At 42.9% G+C, this 18548-nt stretch overlaps 1 protein-coding gene across 1 annotated transcript in view; it reads left to right on the top strand.

The window, feature by feature from the left end:
• Window positions 1-16874, top strand: part of LOC117826174 (cadherin-12-like) — a 133226-nt gene extending 116352 nt beyond the window's left edge. Inside the window, exon 12 of the mRNA XM_034702061.1 lies at window positions 16039-16874. Coding sequence (XP_034557952.1) covers window positions 16039-16649 — 611 coding nt within the window. The 3' untranslated portion in view covers window positions 16650-16874. The remainder of the gene's footprint in view (window positions 1-16038) is intronic.
• Window positions 16875-18548: the final 1674 nt, after the last annotated feature.

The raw sequence follows: 18548 nt of genomic DNA, 5'->3' as shown, positions 1-18548 counted from the left end.
CACCTGGAAATGCAAACAGCAGTAACTCACCAGGTCTGCTGCTCCTCTCCAACATGTCTCTGTTTTCAGTCTGTAGTGGTCGCCCCTCGTTGCCACATCATGAAGGCATGGATGATGTTTCCTCTGTCTTTCACGTTGCCATTTTGATTGTTTATGCTCTTGACTTAAACATGAGAGGAGTGCTGTGTGCTCTCATTGGTCAACAAGGTGACAAGATGGAACAAATCATAGAAGGCAGAGAGAAAAGACAAACATGCTGGACTTTCTGTCGGCAGGTCGTGAGGCACCCGACAGATGCTCTTGATCGTTGTTCACTCCGACATACTGCATGAGATAAAGCGATTGATTTTCACGGCCGATGGGTCGTGCCGATGGCTGCTCTGACCTCAGCAGTAGAGAGACCAACAGGACATTAAGGCCTTATGTGTTTGATCGGCTGACTGGGGGAGGGCATTAGTTTGTTAATGCACCTCACCAGGTGGAGAGCTGGGATCAGTGCTGAGCTAAAACTGCAACATCAGGGATTACCAATAATTGGCATTTATACAACATTTGCAACGGAGCAGTTCTTAGGCCTCATTCATCCAAACCATGTCTACAAAAATATCCGTTCTTCCACGACACACTTCAAATAGCCCGGTTCCCCCTCTGAGAGTCAGGGCCCTCAATCCTCTACCAAGGGGTTTACCTCAAAGCAGACTGGACAAAGCTCGAAGCTCCAGCTTGAGATAATAATAATAATAATAATAATAATAATAATAATAATAATAATAATAATAATAATAATAATAATAATAATACATTTTATTTTGGGCGCCTTTCAGATCACCCAAGGTCACCTTACAGATCATAAAAGCATACATCATTAAAACATCATAAAAACAAACAAACAAACAAAAAGTAATAAATAAAAACTAAAAACTAGTGAGGTGCACAGAGTCCAGTTTAGAGTGAATATGCCAGTTTGAACAGGTGAGTTTTGAGTTGGGATTTGAATGATGTTATGGAGTCCGACTGTCTTATGTGTGGGGGGAGGGAGTTCCAGAGTCTGGGTGCTGAGCAGCTGAAGGCTCAGGCACCCATGGTAATGAGGCGTGATGGTGGAATTGTTAATAGAGATAAGGCGTATCAAGATGCTTTGAACTTTCTCGGTCTGCAATTGATGGCCAGACTCCACCAGATCCATCTCTGATCCATCACAGCATCGGATCTGATCAGTTTCTATTCTAGTCAATGAGTTAACTTCCACTGGATCCACACCGTTGCGTTCCAGCTGCGTCTCTGATCCAGCAGGTTGGAGCCCTCCGGATTAGATACACAAGACTTCTATTTTTGCCGGATGCCGGAGCACGACGCATCAATCTCAACAGAGCAGATGGAGCGGGACAGGAAGTCAGGTTTCACCAAAACAAAATGAAAACATCCGGTTAATTTTCAGAATCAAACACTCTGTGTTATCACCAGATCGTATTTCACTTAACTACAACAACAAACCAAAGTCATGATGAGCGGAGCCAGGCCTGGAGTCAACAGGTCAGAGGTTTTCAGAGGACCAGAAAGACAACATGGATGAGGAGAGGAGGAGGAGAATCCTTGATTCAGTGATTAACATGGGAAAACCTCGGTCACATGACTCCAGCTGTCCGGAGGTCCTGCTCCGTGCTGCGTTCTGAAAACACAACCGGTGAATGTTGACAGATGAGAGAGACGGAGCCGGACCGCAGCGGATCAGAGACGGACCGGACAGGATCTGGTGGAAGTCCTGTGTGAGTGGGCTCACAAAGAAAGAGGGGTTCAGCATGTCATTTGATATTTCTTCCACATAAATAAAAACAATCATCAGCTGTCTGCTTCAATCAGACTGACATGAAATAATATAATGCATATATACAAATTACTGTGGTTATAATTGACACAAGAAGAGAGGAGTCCTTCAGAAGGTTATTGTTTTAATTCATAAATTCATTTATTGGATTTTTCCACATGGTTCAGCACAACTTCTTAACCATGACACATGATTACAGGTGCAAAGGAATGCAGTGCAGATACTTCAACTTCATGAAGCACATAGTCAAATAATGTCAGTTTTTTTTTTTTACCAGAAAGAGGTCAAATGTATTAACTGAAGTGATTTTTTCAATCAATCAATCAGACTGTATTTATAAAGCACGTTTCATACTGTGACGTTGTAACACAAAGTGCTGTACATATTCAGACTTTATTTATTTGTTTTTCTCACATTCTTATTCACATATACTCAATTGAATGATCATGGAATAATTGGACACCCCCCCCCCTCCCCCTCCCCCTCCCTAGCCCCCCCCCCCCCATCAGGATGTAAAGTCAGGGTTCAAAATATATCACTGAAATCAAAAACAACAGTACCAACCTATCACAACCATTGAAAAGAAAAAAGAAAAGACTGCCTAGTTGACCAAAACCTCATCTAGAGGCAGGTACCCCCTTATCCGTGTCAACATATATCTGCCTGCACAGACATGCACAAGCATAGGCACGTCCACACAAGTGCACACATATACATGCCCGCAGAGACACACAAGCATACATACATATACATCTACACGGGCGCACACATTGACCCACATGTCAAAATACACACCAACAATACAAAATTGACCAAACACAATTGGAGGGGAGGCCGCTATACACAAACTTCTGTCGAGTCAACACAGCGTCATGAAAAGGTGAGCAAAATGTTACAGCACGCAGTCTCTTACTGTTACTGATGTAAAAGTGCTGTACATAAAAACAACTTAAAGTAGAATACATTAAACAAGAAAGATATATATATATATATATAAATAAAAATACTCCCCCATCCTAATCCCAACCCAACCCCCGACTCCAAACCCACCCCACAATCCTAAGGTTAAGAACATGAAATATTCAACAATAATAATAATAATAACAATGAAAATGAAATAAATAAATGAACAAAAAATATAGAAGAAGTTGCTGAACGAACTGATGAAACGCTCTCATGATATCTTAATGAGGAAACACTGGAGGGAACAAGATGTTGAAACTCAACACAGGAAATTAAACTCACCAAAATAAAATACATTTCTAAGATACTAAAACACTAAAATATTAAAACAGTAAAAGAAAATAAGATGCTATACTAAAAATAAATAAATAAATAAATAAATAAATAAATAAATAAAGTGACTAAAATTTGAACTAGATAATGAGTAAGTAAATAAATAAAATCAAATTAATAAAAAGTGACTAAAATTCAAACTAGATAATAAGTAAATAATTAAATAAATAAATAAATAAATAAATAAATAAATAAATAAATAAATAAATAAATAAATAAATAAGTAAATAAATAAATACATAAATGAATAGATAAATAAAGTGAGTAAAATTTGAACTAGATAATAAATAAAGTAAGGTGAAATAAAACTGTTAGAAGAATAAGACTCAGTTAAAGTGAGACTAAAAAGGTCGGTCTTGAGTTTGCTTTTAAAAATGTATTGTGAATAATATCTGCATACTCATAATTTTTTGACAAAAAACATTCAAAAACATCTTCTCACAGTGGACTTTAGAGGATATTTAGACCAAGCATGATAGCAGAAACCTGTGCCACCATGGTTCTTTACTGTACCAATGATCTGCTGATGATAACAGTGTTACTTTTACCTGAAGCTAACAGGAGAGAGGAGGGAGACTGGAGGGATGTCAGATTCTATTCAACACTAACTGAACGCAGAGTGATTCATACGATACGTGGTCCCACACCTGCATGGCTTCGTTTCTTTCATTGCAAACGTAACGCTACATGCAAACATCCTCACACAGCCCCAGAAACAGCTGATTGTTTGTCTGCAGTGAACATTGTCAGGCAATAATCGATACTCTGAATGTAGCCCGTAAGTCCTGCAGGCGCTGCAGAACATGCATGTGGCCATATTCACAAAGCTCCCTAGTACAAAGAGTCGCTCCTAGTGACTAAATCCTCAGATAATAACATAAAGACTGAGTTGATTCAGACTCCTGCCCTGTCAACAGAGAGCTCATTGGTGCACCAGCAGGTTGTGTTGATGCTGCGGTGCCCTCAGGGTCTAGTTTCAAACAGCTCGCAGACTCATTGGGGGAGTCTGAATAACATTACAGATGTTTGACGTTGGAGTTTAAAATATGAATGATTACATCAGAAGCTGTAGAGCCAGACAGCAGCCAGTGAGAGGGATCGATAAGAGAAGCAGACAGAGCTGCTGTCAGTGCTCCCAGGAAGCAGACGTTCATTCTGCTGCCCCGGGCTAACTTTAGCGTGCTACGTCTCAAAGCAAACAAACAGATGAAGTCTGACCCCAGTGCTTGCTGAAAAGAAACACAGTCTTGTTGTCTGAGTCTCTGAAATCATTCTCTCATCTAGAAATATTTTCTTCTTTCTAACCACGATCAAATCAAACCTTTACTTTGTGTTAACCTTTAGTCTCCTTTCAGATAATGTGAGACAAAATAAGATCCTGCAATAATCTTTATTATAGCCACTGATCACAATCATGCAGTAAAAACACGTCTCCTGCTGTTTGTGATGCAAGCTTTAGAAAAACTAAAGAAAATCAAATCACACATAAACTCTTAGAAGGAGCTCGCTATGACTTCATCTTGGGGGTTAAATCTCTGGAGGGTGATTCATGCCGCTTTCTTTGAATGAGTGAATGTAATCAAATACATATTCTTTTTAAGGAAATGACGTCAAACATGTTTAAAAGCGAGGTGAAACGGAGACTTCAAATGTTCTCTTCAAACAGGTTCTGAGTCACGCAGCGTTATGAAACAGACGTTATATGGAGCTCCTGCTCATGTTTTCATTTATTGGATTTCCGTCAGTCTGCGTCATTGAAAACAACAACAAACAAAGCTTTGTCAGTAAAACGTTTGCTTATATCTCTTGAATGAAGGCCGTTCTTTGAGCACGTCACCACCAGGATTCTGAACTCTCTGAATAAACCTCTGCACACTGCTCTTTTTTTTTTTTTCTTTCTTTTTTTTTTTTTTCTTTCTCTTCTCTTATCTGCATATATATTTCTGGTTTGTGTCATGTTTGTCACAAACTGTCAAATATTAATGCAATTTATTCTTGCAGCAAAAGAAAAGAAAGAAAACATTTTCTGTGCTTGTGACTGTGTGCATGCAACCATCACCATCCCTCTTAGAACTCTGGCCTATCTTTTATTGGCAGCTAATATCATGTTCTGTAAAAGAGGGCGTGCACACCTAGGTGGACCAAAAAAATAAATAAATAAATAAAAGAAAGAAAAAGAAAGATTACATAAGGATATACAAAGGGACAGGGAGAGAGAAGGAGAGAGAGACCTAACACACTTAGATGGAGAGGGACCATCTCACCATGACTCCAAAAAACTCTGTGTGGTGATACTAATGATTAAGCAACCCTTAGTGTCCACAATCATTACTGAAGCTTGGGTCGCAGAGGGTTGCCGCCGTGCTGTGTTCTATTTGTGTAACAAGACCACCACTGGTGCAGATGAAACCACTTGGGTCAGATCAGCCGAGCGGTTCGGCCCGGCACCCGGGCCGCGAGAGCAGTCAGACCGAAGGACCCAACCCGCCGCGGGAGACCCAGGCCAGGGGACAAGCCAAGGACCCAGACCGGAAGCAAACAGGTACCGCCGGAGCACCCAGGGCGACCCCCAGGTCACCCAGTAGGAGGAAAGGGGGGCGAGGGGGGAGAGATCCCGCAGCCCCCCCAAGGGACACCCCCACAACATCGCCCCCACAGCCCCCCAAGATGGAGCCAAAGGAGCCACCAGGGCCGAGGGGGCCCAGCACCAGGAGCAGACAGCCAGGCAGACGGGCAGGACCAGGACCAGAGCCCGCCAACCGGCGCGCCGGAGTGGGGGAAGGGCGGAGGCGGCAGGGCCAATCCCCCCCCGCCCCCCCCAGATGGCCCGACCACTCCCCCCAGCCACGCCCCCCACCCACGCCCTGGGACTGATGGACCAGACCGCGGGGGCATGGAGGGACATCCCAATGGCTGCCGTAGTAACACCCCCCCAGCTGCGCGCCACCCCACCCTCCAAAGAGGACCGCGAGGGAACCCCCGGGAAACCCGGCCCCGAGGGCAGCCGTGGACCAGGCCCCCACAGGGGAAGGGGCAGCAGGGGGACGGAGGGTGACAGGGACACCAGCCACCCACCCAGCCCCGATGGACCCCCAACGAGTAGGGCCGAGCCAAACACTAAGGCCCCGCCAAACCTGCACACTGCTCTTTAATGAACTGTAAGCCCTTCAGATGGATCACTAAAGCCCTGTAGCGATGGGAACACAAGGCGCCGCTCACTGAGAGTTTAGTTTTTTCAGCTGTTTTGTCGGAGGTCGGGTTTTGAGTTTGATGTGAGCGGCAACAGGAAGCCAGGGAAGAGATGACAACCAACCAATCAATCTTTATTTATATAGCGCCGAATCCCAACAAATGTTCTCCTCAGACTCTTTCCAAACAGAGCAGGTCTAGACTGTGTTCTATTATTAACAGAGACCCAACATCAAGACCGGATAAGATCCAGTCCCATCTTACAGACAGGACTCAGTCTGATCTCATCTTAATCCACCATGAGCAGAGCACTTTGCAGCATTTAGCAAGTTACAGTGGCAAGGACAAACTTCCTTTAACAGGCAGAAACCTCCAGCAGGACCAGACTCATGTTAGACACACATCTGCTGCTGAGACCGTGTTGGAGAGAGGGATAGAGGGAGATGAAGAGAGAGAGGGGGATGATAGTGGTGAGACGGATAGTCGTAGATGTAGCAGTTGGATTCTGGCAGTTGAGATCCAGAGGAACCTATGGTTAGGAACTTTAACGGGACAGGAAGAGTTAAAGTAAGAGACAGGCAGAGAGAGGAGAGAGAGGGAAAGACAGGATCCCAGTGTGTCAGTCTAAGCCTATAGCAGCATAAATAAGAGCTGGTCCAAGCCTGATCCAGCTCTAACTATAAGCTTTATCAAAAAGGAAAGTTTGAAGCCTACTCTTAAAAGTAGAGAGGGTGTCTGCCTCCCGGACCCTGACTGGTAGATTCCAAAGGAGAGGGGCCTGATAACTGAAGGTTCTACCTCCCATACTACTTTTAGAGACTTCAGGTACGACCAGCAGGCCTGCATGTTGGGAGCGTAGTGTTCTAGAGGGGTAATAGGGCACTATGAGCTCTTTAAGATATGAAGGTGTCTGCTGGACTTGCTAGGGCAGCCTGATTAAAGGGAATTACAGTGATCTAAACTGGAGTTAACAAATGCATGATATGAACAGAGGAGTGACGTGCTGGTGTTTGAAGACCAGATGTTGCGTTGCTGTATCATCTGCAAAGGTTTAAGTGTGCATGCAGGGAGGCCTGGGATATAACTAAAGCCTGTACCAGGAGCTGTGTTGCAGGCTGTGTGAGGTCTGATCCTCCTGAAATTATACAGGGTGAATCAGTATGACCGAGAAATGGAGGTCATGGGAACCTTAAAGGTCAGCTGGTCATCAGTCATCACACCCATACGTGAAAAGAAACCAAGAGTAAAACTCAAAATACTACAGCAAAATAAATCAAAAGGGGGACTTGCATTACCTAACTTAACTCATTATTACTGTGCAGTAAAAATAAAATCAGTCCTGGTGTGGATGGATAAAGATCTAAACCCTAAATGGAAACTCATTAAGACTAAACAGGTGAGTCCACTGAGTAGATTAGTTTTCTCCAAGTTTTAAAAAATCCAGGTAAATTATATAAGTACTCTATAAATAATATATTCAAATTCTAGAGAAGACTATGTACGTGGGACCCAGACTTTTCCCCAAACACTTTAGACAACGCTTTCAAGATATGGGACTCTAAAGGAGTTGTAAGTAATACCAAGTGTGTAATAAAGGAGAACTTAAATCCTTTGAAAACATCAGCCACAACTACAAAAATGTAGTCAGACAAGTAAACAAAATTCTCCAGGAAAGTAGCTTAGAAAACTTAACTGTATTAAAGAGAAATGGGAAAAGGAGCTGGACAGGATTGTACCTGAAGAAGAGTGGAACCAGAGTTTTGAGGACATTTATCTTTACATAAGATCACCCTATTGGCAGGAATATGCATGAAAATAAATGTAAAGGTGATTTTTGACCAGAGGAACTTTACCCCGGAACTACGTGCATTTCGGCCGGTGGACCCAGGGTCTAAATTTAGTTCAGGGGTAGATAATCTCCCCCTAAAAAGCCCCTGCTAGGGGGGGGGTAGTACTTATCAAAGGTCCCGGGACTTTCGGGGGGCAGGGCCTGCAATGCTGAACGTGTATGAGGGATGCATCCGGCTGAAAGTCTCCAGTTAACAGGGTCGCTGTTTAAACCAAAACACCGGCCGATCTCTGCCACGGCTTTTTGAGTTCAAAAGGATTTTAAAGCCGTGTTGAAACGTCTTTGCTACTCGCGCTTATCTCCGCTCACGTGTTGATTCAGTGAATCCATCTGTGATGAAATATAGCACCATCTAAAACAGACCAGCTGAGTCTCTTCATGCTAACAGGCTAACTGTTGTGTTGCTCATAATGATACCTGCCTGTCCGTCTGCTTCTATGGTGTCATCTGTGATGAATGGCATTCCTCTTTGTTTTACTGCCCTCTACTGGTCTGGTGGTGTAGTGCATTTACTTTGTTTTTCTCCATACATCACTGGCCTGATTTACACAATCTACCTGGGACTTCAGCCCGCGGTCGAAACACAGACAACAATGGAGGCACAGGAACCTTTTAGTTCAGGGGGCTTTAAGACCCCGGAACTCTTGGTCGAAATGCACCTTTAGGTATTTTAGAACACCATCCATCATATCAAGATATGCAAAAAATAGTTCAAGTTGCTGGAGAGAATGTGGTGAAAATAATGCAGACCACACACATATATTATTTACATGCAGAAAAATTCAAATTTACTGGTCAGATGTACTAGGGATATTGGACAGATGTTAGGTAAAACGAGCAACATCAGAAAACAAAATGTACTCCTCGGAGCACGTCCTAAAGGACTAAAAAGTGAGTTATGCTTCTTCTGGATATTGAGAATTACAGCACTCAAGCAAATCACAAGCAAATCTGCCAGGTCTCCCCCCCCCCGGAAGTCAAAGCAGAATGATTTAAGGTTCCCTCTCTCATAGATCAGGTCTATACCTTGTTCTTTTATTTAAAGGTGACATATCACGCTTTTTTCATCAACATATATTGGTCTAAGAGGTCCCCAAAACATGTCTTTAAAGTTTATGCTCAAAAAAACACTTTGAAATCAGATTTTGGTCTGCCTGAAAAACCCTCTTCTTCAGTCCTCATCAGAACACTCTGTTTTCTCTCTGACCACGCCCCCTCAGGAAGTGGATGTGCCTCGGCTCTCCAGCACGTTGATCTAATGTTTACATGTTGGCTGAATATACACGGCTGCTCAGAGATCACATTACTTCAACCCTCTGAATCTGATCCAGAATCTGATCCTGACGGAGAGACACCTGCAGCAGGACCTTTCTGAAGGATTGGTCACAGATTTAGTGTTTCATGTTGTTTTATTTATCAGTATGTAGACGTGTGTCTTGGTACACAGCTACGAACATGTAGCTATGTGGCTTTGCTAACTAGCGCTAGCACTTATCCATGATAAATAAAAATCATCCACTAGATCTTCAAATCTGCAGACGTGGGGAGTAAAACCAACCTCTACCAGAAAGGCAGCAGGACCTTTCTGAAGGATTGGTCACAGATTCTGTGTTTCTTGTTGTTTTATTTGTCAGTGTGTCGACGTGTGTCTTGGTACGCAGCTACAGCTACAGCTACAGCTACAGCTACAGCTACAGCTACAGCTACAGCTACAGCTACAGCTACAGCTACAGCTACAGCTACAAACATGTAGCTATGTGGCTATGCTAATTAGCGCTAGCACTTTTCCATGACAAATAAAAATCATCCACTAGATCTTCAAATCTGCAGACGTGGGGAGTAAAACCGACCTTTGTGTTTATTAAGACAGCCTACAACTAGCATGCCTCCCTCCTAAGCTCCTTGTTAGCACACATGTGTGCAGGGAATGAAAAACAGAGGAGGGGTTGAGTTGTATTTTATACAGTCTATGGGCTGAACAAGCTCCGAGCTCTGACTCCGTGACAGACCGGATATTGTTGTGATGTATGAAAAACACTGAAAACTGAAACGGCTGGTTTCACACACATTTACAGAAAGGTGGAGAAATCAGAACAGGGGCAGAATGGATCATTTTCATTCTCGGGGGGATTGTAGACATGCCAGGGAAACATATTTCAGGTAGAGAACCATTAAAAAGTCCATTTTGCATGATATGTCACCTTTAACAGACTAAATATCCTTATGTTATTTATCTTATTTACATGACGGGATGTCATTTCTGTCTCTACATGGTCGTGCGTTCACAATTCTCCTCTGCTCTCTGTATTGCGCATGGCAGACAGACACATATACTCACACACACACATACACACACATACACACACACACACACACACACAAATGCAACCCCCCCATGCATAGCAGAACATGTGTCAGGTATAGCTGCCCCTGATACATTTAATTTAATTTAAAAACTGCTTTTGAGCTGAAACACATGTTGGTAATTTCAATAAACTACAAGTAAAAAAAGTCATGGACATTTCTCTCATTCTGTATCGAAAACGTATCAAACCGAACCGCTAATTGTGTGCATCGTTGCACCCCTAGTATATATATATATATACAATTTTTTGGGGTAATTAATACATTTCTTTATGTATTTTTAAATCCTAGTTTTGATAAATTTTACTTAACCTATATAATTACATTTTTGATTTTGTATGGGTGAAGGGTCGCAAAATTTCAAACAAAAGGTTGTGTTAAAAAGGTTTGAACCTGTAGGTAATGTATCTCATGTATGTATAATATTGACACAATAATGTATTAAAAAAAGTTAAAAATCATCCCACCCATAACCTGGACAGACTAATTGGGCATGATTTAGTTGAGCCCAGCTGGATATTGATCCGTGGTTGCATGGAGGGACTGGCTGGAATCCCAAAAAGCTTCGTCCTTTCATGAGTATCAGCAAGGCACGATGAGATCCTGGCTCAGACATCAGGCGGGGACGATTAATGCCTTCGTGTTGGCATGTGATGACAGGTGTGTAAACCCAGCAGAGCAGCTAGCGCTCATGCTCGAGCACACAGCAGGACTTCTCCTTCTCTCCGGTGCTCCGTTTGAGTCTGTGTTCATCTTCACATGCAGACTTCAGCTGAGAGAAGATTAGCCTCAGTCTGACCCGGGGGAGTGAGGAGTTGTCCTGTTAGACTACCAGGATACTTTGCTCTGTTATCAATCACTTTTTCATTTGTCTCCTGTCACAAACTACACCACAGTAAATGATGTAACAGCATAACAGAGGGTGTCTCAGGGATTGTTAACCTGGCGTTGAGGGGAAGCACACTGTCTTCTTGTTAATTTCTCAGACGGTTGAGGAACCGTGGGAGCTCCGTTCACACCAAATCAAGTTGTTACTTTTTCTTCTGAACTAGTGAACCTGTCCCTGCATGCTTTTTGAAAGACTGTTGAAACAGAGATTAAGAGTTTCTTACGCCTGTCTTAACTCCTGCAGAGACACCTGCACATACTTTATTTGTTTGTGCAATGCTCTTAGTGTCACTTTTATAACTCACTCACATTCTCTGCTAATGAGTTTGTTTGTGAGCACTCATACGATTTTCTCTGACACCTTCTGTTTGGTGCTTGTTGGTCGTGTGTCGTTGAATCAAATGACAGCCAAGAATTTTGAGGACATTTAAGTTTTCTAATTCTAAGTCAAACTGGAGTCATAATTTAATCATAGCAGACTGCGTTCTGCTCTTTTTAGCCTGCACAAACACAGTGTGTTTACTGGCCTACTGTAATATCTGCAGAAATGCTCTTGGACAGCATCGTCCTACCAGAAGCTAGAAGGCTCTCACCCCTTCAGACTTGTTACATTGTTACTTGTTCTCCAAGGTATTTATTTTCATTTGAACTAGAGTGGAGCTAATCCCTACAGAGGTGTGCTATAATCAATGTCAGAATGTCAATGTCAATACATACGCCCCCTACAACCCCAGGAGTTCTACATCATGCCTTACACTGCTGAGAGAGAGAGAGAGAGAGAGAGAGAGGAGAGAGAGAGAGAGAGAGAGAGAGAGAGAGAGAGAGAGAGAGAGAGAGAGAGAGAGAGAGAGAAAGGGGAAGAAGGTTTACAATGTGCCCAGGTCGACAGTTTGTAACCACCTCGGTCATTAAAATATCTGGTTTTGGTCATTACAGCCAGCTCCTCTTTGGTCTGAGGACGTTTGAAAAACAAAATCTATCAACATAGCCGAGCACGGTCCAGCTCTGTGCTCTCTCATCCGTCAACACCCACTGGTTGAGTTTTCAGAACACAGCATGGAGCAGCACCTCCGGACAGCTGGAGTCATGTGATCGAGGTTTTCTCATGATAATTACTGAATCAAGGATTCTCCTCCTCCTCCTCTCCTCATCCATGTTGTCTTTCTGGTCCTCTGAAAACCTCTGACCTGTTGACTCCAGGCCTGGCTCCGCTCATCATGACTTTGGTTTGTTGTTGTAGTTAAGTGAAAATACGATCTGGTGATAACACAGTGTTTTATTCTGAAAATTAACCGGATGTTTTCATTTTGTTTTGGTGAAACCTGACTTCCTGTCCCGCTCCATCTGCTCTGTTGAGATTGATGCGTCGTGCTCCGGCATCCGGCAAAAATAGAGGTCTTGTGTATCTGATCCGGAGGACTCCGACCTGCCGGATCAGAGACGCAGCTGGAACGCAACAAAGCGGATCCAGTGGAAGTTAACACATTGACCAGAATAGAAACCTATCAGATCTGGTGACGGATTGGAGATGGACCGGACACAGATCTGGTGGAATTTTGGCGTAAGACTAACCACTCACCACTCTGTTGAAGTAACAGCTAGCTCATAGCAAACTGACAAGGCATACTAACACAGTGAAGTAGTGATGTGAAGCTTGATAACCACAGACCTCTGGACAGTGACAGTAGTTGAGCACCAGTGTGGACACTGAATGACAGATCTGCCGTTGAACTCAGATCAGTGTAAATTGTACTCAACAACACTACTCCACATGTGTTGGAGCTGTTGGACCAGGTCAGGGTTAGCTCACTAAAGTAAATGAAAATGGAACAGATGGGTTCATTTGAATCTGTTGTTTTCATGTTTGTTTTATTGTGGGGGTAAGGTGAGGCTGAAACAAATATTTGGTAGGGATGTAGCCCAACCAAGCCCTAACATGTGCCCTCTGCACATTGGTATCGATTCTGCATTCAAATGTGTATCTACTTTGATATTACAGTGTCAGCAGTTATGATCAATGGAGACTCACTGGACTTTGGTTCCATGAAGAAAGTTATCAGCTGCAAAGAGCAAAATAGCCTCACAGCTGAAGCCAAAACACCATCCTACAGTAAAATGGTGACAAAACCTCACCTCAAGTTCATGTTTACTTTAATGTCCATGGCAAAAGCATAAACACTTAATGGAACACTAACAATGAACTCACCATCTCCATGTCACATAACCTTCACATACAAGTCTCACAGCTCAGGCAGCACAAACATGAGTCTAACACGGACTAGAGCACTGAGGACTTGGGCTTGAGCAAGTCCAAGAGGAAGAGGGCCCAAAACAGACCCCTGAGGAACACCACAAGTAAGAGGGGCTGTCTCAGAGAAAAATTCTCCCAAATGAACAGAGAAACTTCTGGGACTAAAGTTGGAGAAGAAGACTGTTTTAAGAACTCGATTCAGACTTGACTTGGATTCTTCTCTGGTGACTGAGTTAAACCCTGGAGACTTGAGACTTGACCGAGTTTTTGTGACGCAATTACAACATACACCCTTCAACATCAACTCTCTGTCAGTTTATTGCTTTGGGGAAAAAAAGTGTAAATTGATTTAGGAGACTTAATCAGGAGACTTTATCCTCTGAATATTGCTCCTGAGTCTTGGTGGGATGAATACACACCTTTTTTTTATATATATATAAATATTTGTATTGAGAAATATGGCAAGTATACAATCAGTCCCTCCAGGAAGTTGCGATTTCGCGATCGCAACTATCAACGCAAATTCAACCAATCAGCGCGATTTTTTCGATTGTGAATCAGGAGGCAAAAACTTCAGAGTTTTGAAGAAGGATAAAAAGGATTGCCACCTATCATAAAACTTTCCAGAGTTGCCTCTTAGTGAGTATCTTATCTTCTCCAGTTTTAGAAAAGACATGACATTCTTGAGCCACTGAGTGCTGGAAGGAGGTTTGGTGGACTTCCAGTGAAAAAGAAGACAGCGTCTCGCTCATAAAGAAGGGAATGCTATAACATCTAACTGCTTCGAGGCGAATCGATGGTAGTCTTCAGGACATCCAAATATGGCAATATGGGGAGAATTATTTATATTTACTGAGAGTATTTTGGATATAGTGGTAAAGTAGCTCTGCCAAAAGCTAGATAATAGTAAGCAAGAGTAAAACATATGAGTTAGGGTACAAATAGAGTAAATGCATTGAACAAATCAATGACTGGACGAGACAGAACTTTCTTCAGTTAAACAAAGAAAAAACTGAAATGATTGTTTTTGGAGGAAGAAAGGTTAAAGGTTACTGCTCAGCTCCAATCTGCACAGATGAAATGTTCAAACCAAGCCAGAAACCTTGGTGTAGTCTTAGACTCAGACCTTAATTTCAGCAGCCACATTAAGACCATCACAAAGTCTGCCTACTATCACCTTAAGAATATATCAAGGATTAAAGGACTTATGTCTCAGCAGGATGCAGAAAAACTCGTCCATGCTCTTTAGCAGACTAGACTACTGTAACGGCGTCTTTACAGGACTCCCTAAAAAGTCCATCAGACGACTGCAGCTCATACAGAATGCTGCTGCTCGAGTCCTAACAAGGACCAACAAAGTAGACCACATCACTCCAGTTCTTAGATCTCTACACTGGCTTCCTGTCTGTCAGAGAATAGACTTTAAAATCCTGCTGATGGTTTATAAAGCACTGAATGGTTTAGGCCCAAAATACATTGCTGATCTACTGCTACTGTATGAACCACCTCGACCTCTGAGGTCATCAGGTACTGGTCTGCTTTCAGTCCCAAGAGTCAGAAGGAAACATGGTGAAGCAGCGTTTAGTCATTATGCACCACATATCTGGAACACACTCCCTGAAAGCTGCAGGTCTGCTCCAACTCTCACCTCTTTTAAATCAAAGACTAAGACTTTTTTATTTATTGCCTTCCTATCTTAGATTATTTTAACCCACTTTAAATTAAAATTTTAATGTCATTTTTAATATATTTCTAATTTTCCTTTTCTTTTCTGTTTTATTATATTTGTCATTTTAATTATGTTCTTTTATGCCTGTCTGAATGTTTCCAATGCTTTTAATGTTTTAATGTAAAGCACATTGAGTATGAAATGTGCTATACAAATAAAGCTGCCTTGCCTTGCCTTGCCTACAAGAGGAAGCGCAACATTTATCAGAGCTGTCAGTAACTGAAGGATAAATTTGTGACAAACAGGCTTTGGAGAAATGAATCCTAAATAACACCTTGAATTGTATGAGAGTGAGCCGAGCACAGGTTGAGCTTGTGTGAATTTTTTTGACAGCCGCATCCCAGCAGTCCTCTCTCAAATTCAACCCTAGTTCAAGCTCCCAGTCAGTTCTGACTTAAATGGTTAAAACGTTGTTGCAAGCGAGGAGTTTAAACCTTTGAGATAAGTGACTTTTGAAGAGGGTTGAAGCTAAGGAAATCATCCCACAGTTGGGTTGGAGGAGAGGAGGGAAAAGTTGGAAACAAAGACTTCACACAGTGTCTAATCTGAACGTAATGAAAGAGATGAGAGGGTGGGAGTTGAAATTGTCTTGATGAATGCCCACCTTGAAGTGTTTTTAACCCTTTCTATCTCTCTGTGTCCCGTAGTTGTGGCAGCTCTGTACATGGGCCAGAGGCGGCACAAAGAGAAAGACACTCTAATGACATCCAAAGAGGACATCCGTGATAACGTCATTCACTACGACGACGAGGGCGGAGGCGAGGCGGACACTCGTGCCTTCGACATGGGCACCCTGCGCAACACGCACCCACACCGCAGCAGCACCCTCAGCAGCTCATCCAGGAAGGAGAAAAACGGATACGGAGACGGCGTTCTGTTGCATCTCAACACTCGCTCAGACAACATCAGGACGCCTGACATTCACTGCCAAACAGCGAGCATCATCGCTGCCGTGAACAAATCTGCAACTCTGACGTCCCACGGCAGAGTGACCGAGGGCGACGCCGAGAAGATCAGAGAGTTCATCGAGCAGCGGCTGGAGGAGAGTCAGAAGGGCTACGCCGCCCCGCCCTACGACTCTCTGGCTACTTATGCGTACGAGGGCGACGGCTCAGTGGCCGGCTCTCTCAGCTCCATCGAGGAGTCCTGGGTCATTGACGATACGGGGGACTTCAGCTCTCTGGGAGACTGGGGACAGCCATTTAAAACCCTGGCTAACATCCTGGACAAACCCTCTGATGAGACGGACGAGAGCTGAGAGGGCGGCCATGTTAAGGCTCTTTTTTAGACACTTTGTTTTTTTACTGTGACAGGCACTGGATAGAGTGATGTGAGGTCTGTGTAGAAAGATGTAAAGTAGAGCTGTGGACTGATTAGCTGGAGGGCAGTGGATCTAGCCACATGAGTAATAGCTCCTCAAAGTGCCTGAGGTACTCCATGTTTGTATTTGAATTCATGTTACTAATAAAATGTCTTCAACAGACACAGTTTCTATCCTTACATCTCATCATAACATTAGATAACCTCCATGAGGAGAATATGTTCATGTGTTAAAGATGTTTAATGTGGTATTCAGGAAGAAAAAAATATGCTGGTTTGATGAATGACACAGGAGGAAGAAATGTCTGCAAAAGAGCAGGTGGATTGTCAACCAAAAATTCTAAATAGGAGCAAAATACAAGAGAACTACATTTATTAAAGCTAGGGTTGGTAGTCACAGAAAACTAGCATGAATTTGAATGTATCATTTCCTCATAATCCGTCTAACCCCTACCCCCCTCCCCTTGGACCTCCTCCAACACGGCGCCCCCGCTCACATGCAAGAGCGCCGCTGATTCATGACCATATGATGGTGACTGATTCCAAACCGGTCCTCAGCACATGGTTTGTGTTTTGCACTACGTCAACTCATGTCTCACTCAGCGGTAAGAAAACACCAAAACATTCTCATAGTGAAAGTTAAAAACACAAACAAACAGGAAATGTACGCTCTGCAGGAGGCGGGCAGAACGGCAGGACAGGATTTGATTGGTTTCATCATTTGTCTCCTGATGGCAGGATTGGTTGGTGTTTTCCCAGGTTTACTCCGGCTGTAGATAGCAGCTTTTTTTTACCTCTTTTTTAAGAACACATTATGTATTGATTACCATCAGGACAGAAAGATCATTTTAACCAGTAGAACAAAAAGTGGATCTAAGTCTGACTACCATCCCCAGCTTTAACACAGGGCAAATAAAACACACACACAGACAATGTCTGAGTCACATCATTAAGGTAGATCCTGTAACATGAAATGGCATTATTTGAAAGTGGGGAGATAAAGCGCATCAATAGAAATTAAATGAACTACATAAATTTACATTGTAAACCTGAACAGTACTTCTAACTCATAGCCATTAAGGGTAAAGCACTCAAAACCAGCTATTCAGTTGAACCAACAATGAATTATTGAGTTATCTTAACCATTAATGTTGTTTTCATTATATATGGATCCATTTTATTGAGTTAATATCCATGACCAAATATCTACTTTTGAGTGTACAGAGGGACGCTGCATATGACGTCATCAACGTCACCATGTAAGTCTTCACACACTTGAAAAACCACAATGGCTGTTCTTCATGACGCGGCAAGTAACGAGGAAAGACAACGCCAAACCGCTGTACCGGTACAGGGAAGACCAACAATGACCCAACAAGGACAGGGGAACCAGAGGAACTACATACACAGAGGCATCAACACAGGTGTGAACACAGGACACAGGTGAGACTAATGAGGGACTAAATACACAGAGTCATCAACACAGGTGAGAACACAGGACACAGGTGAGACTAATGAGGGACTAAATACACAGAGTCATCAACACAGGTGAGGACACAGGACACAGGTGAGACTAATGAGGGACTAAATACACAGAGTCATCAACACAGGTGTGAACACAGGACACAGGTGAGACTAATGAGGGACTAAATACACAGAGTCATCAACACAGGTGTGAACACAGGACACAGGTGAGACTAATGAGGGTAATCACTAAAGGAGGGAAACACACAAGGACATGATGTAAAATAAAACAGGAAACACAAGGATTCAGAACTACAAAATAAAACAGGAAACACAAGGATTCAGAACTACAAAATAAAAGAGAGAACACAAG

Source organism: Notolabrus celidotus, chromosome 15 (genome assembly GCF_009762535.1).
Source record: "Notolabrus celidotus isolate fNotCel1 chromosome 15, fNotCel1.pri, whole genome shotgun sequence".
In the NCBI taxonomy this organism is placed as follows: Eukaryota; Metazoa; Chordata; class Actinopteri; order Labriformes; family Labridae; genus Notolabrus; species Notolabrus celidotus.
Note: the sequence above shows the minus strand (reverse complement) of the source record. Positions and strands in the feature narration are given on the sequence as shown.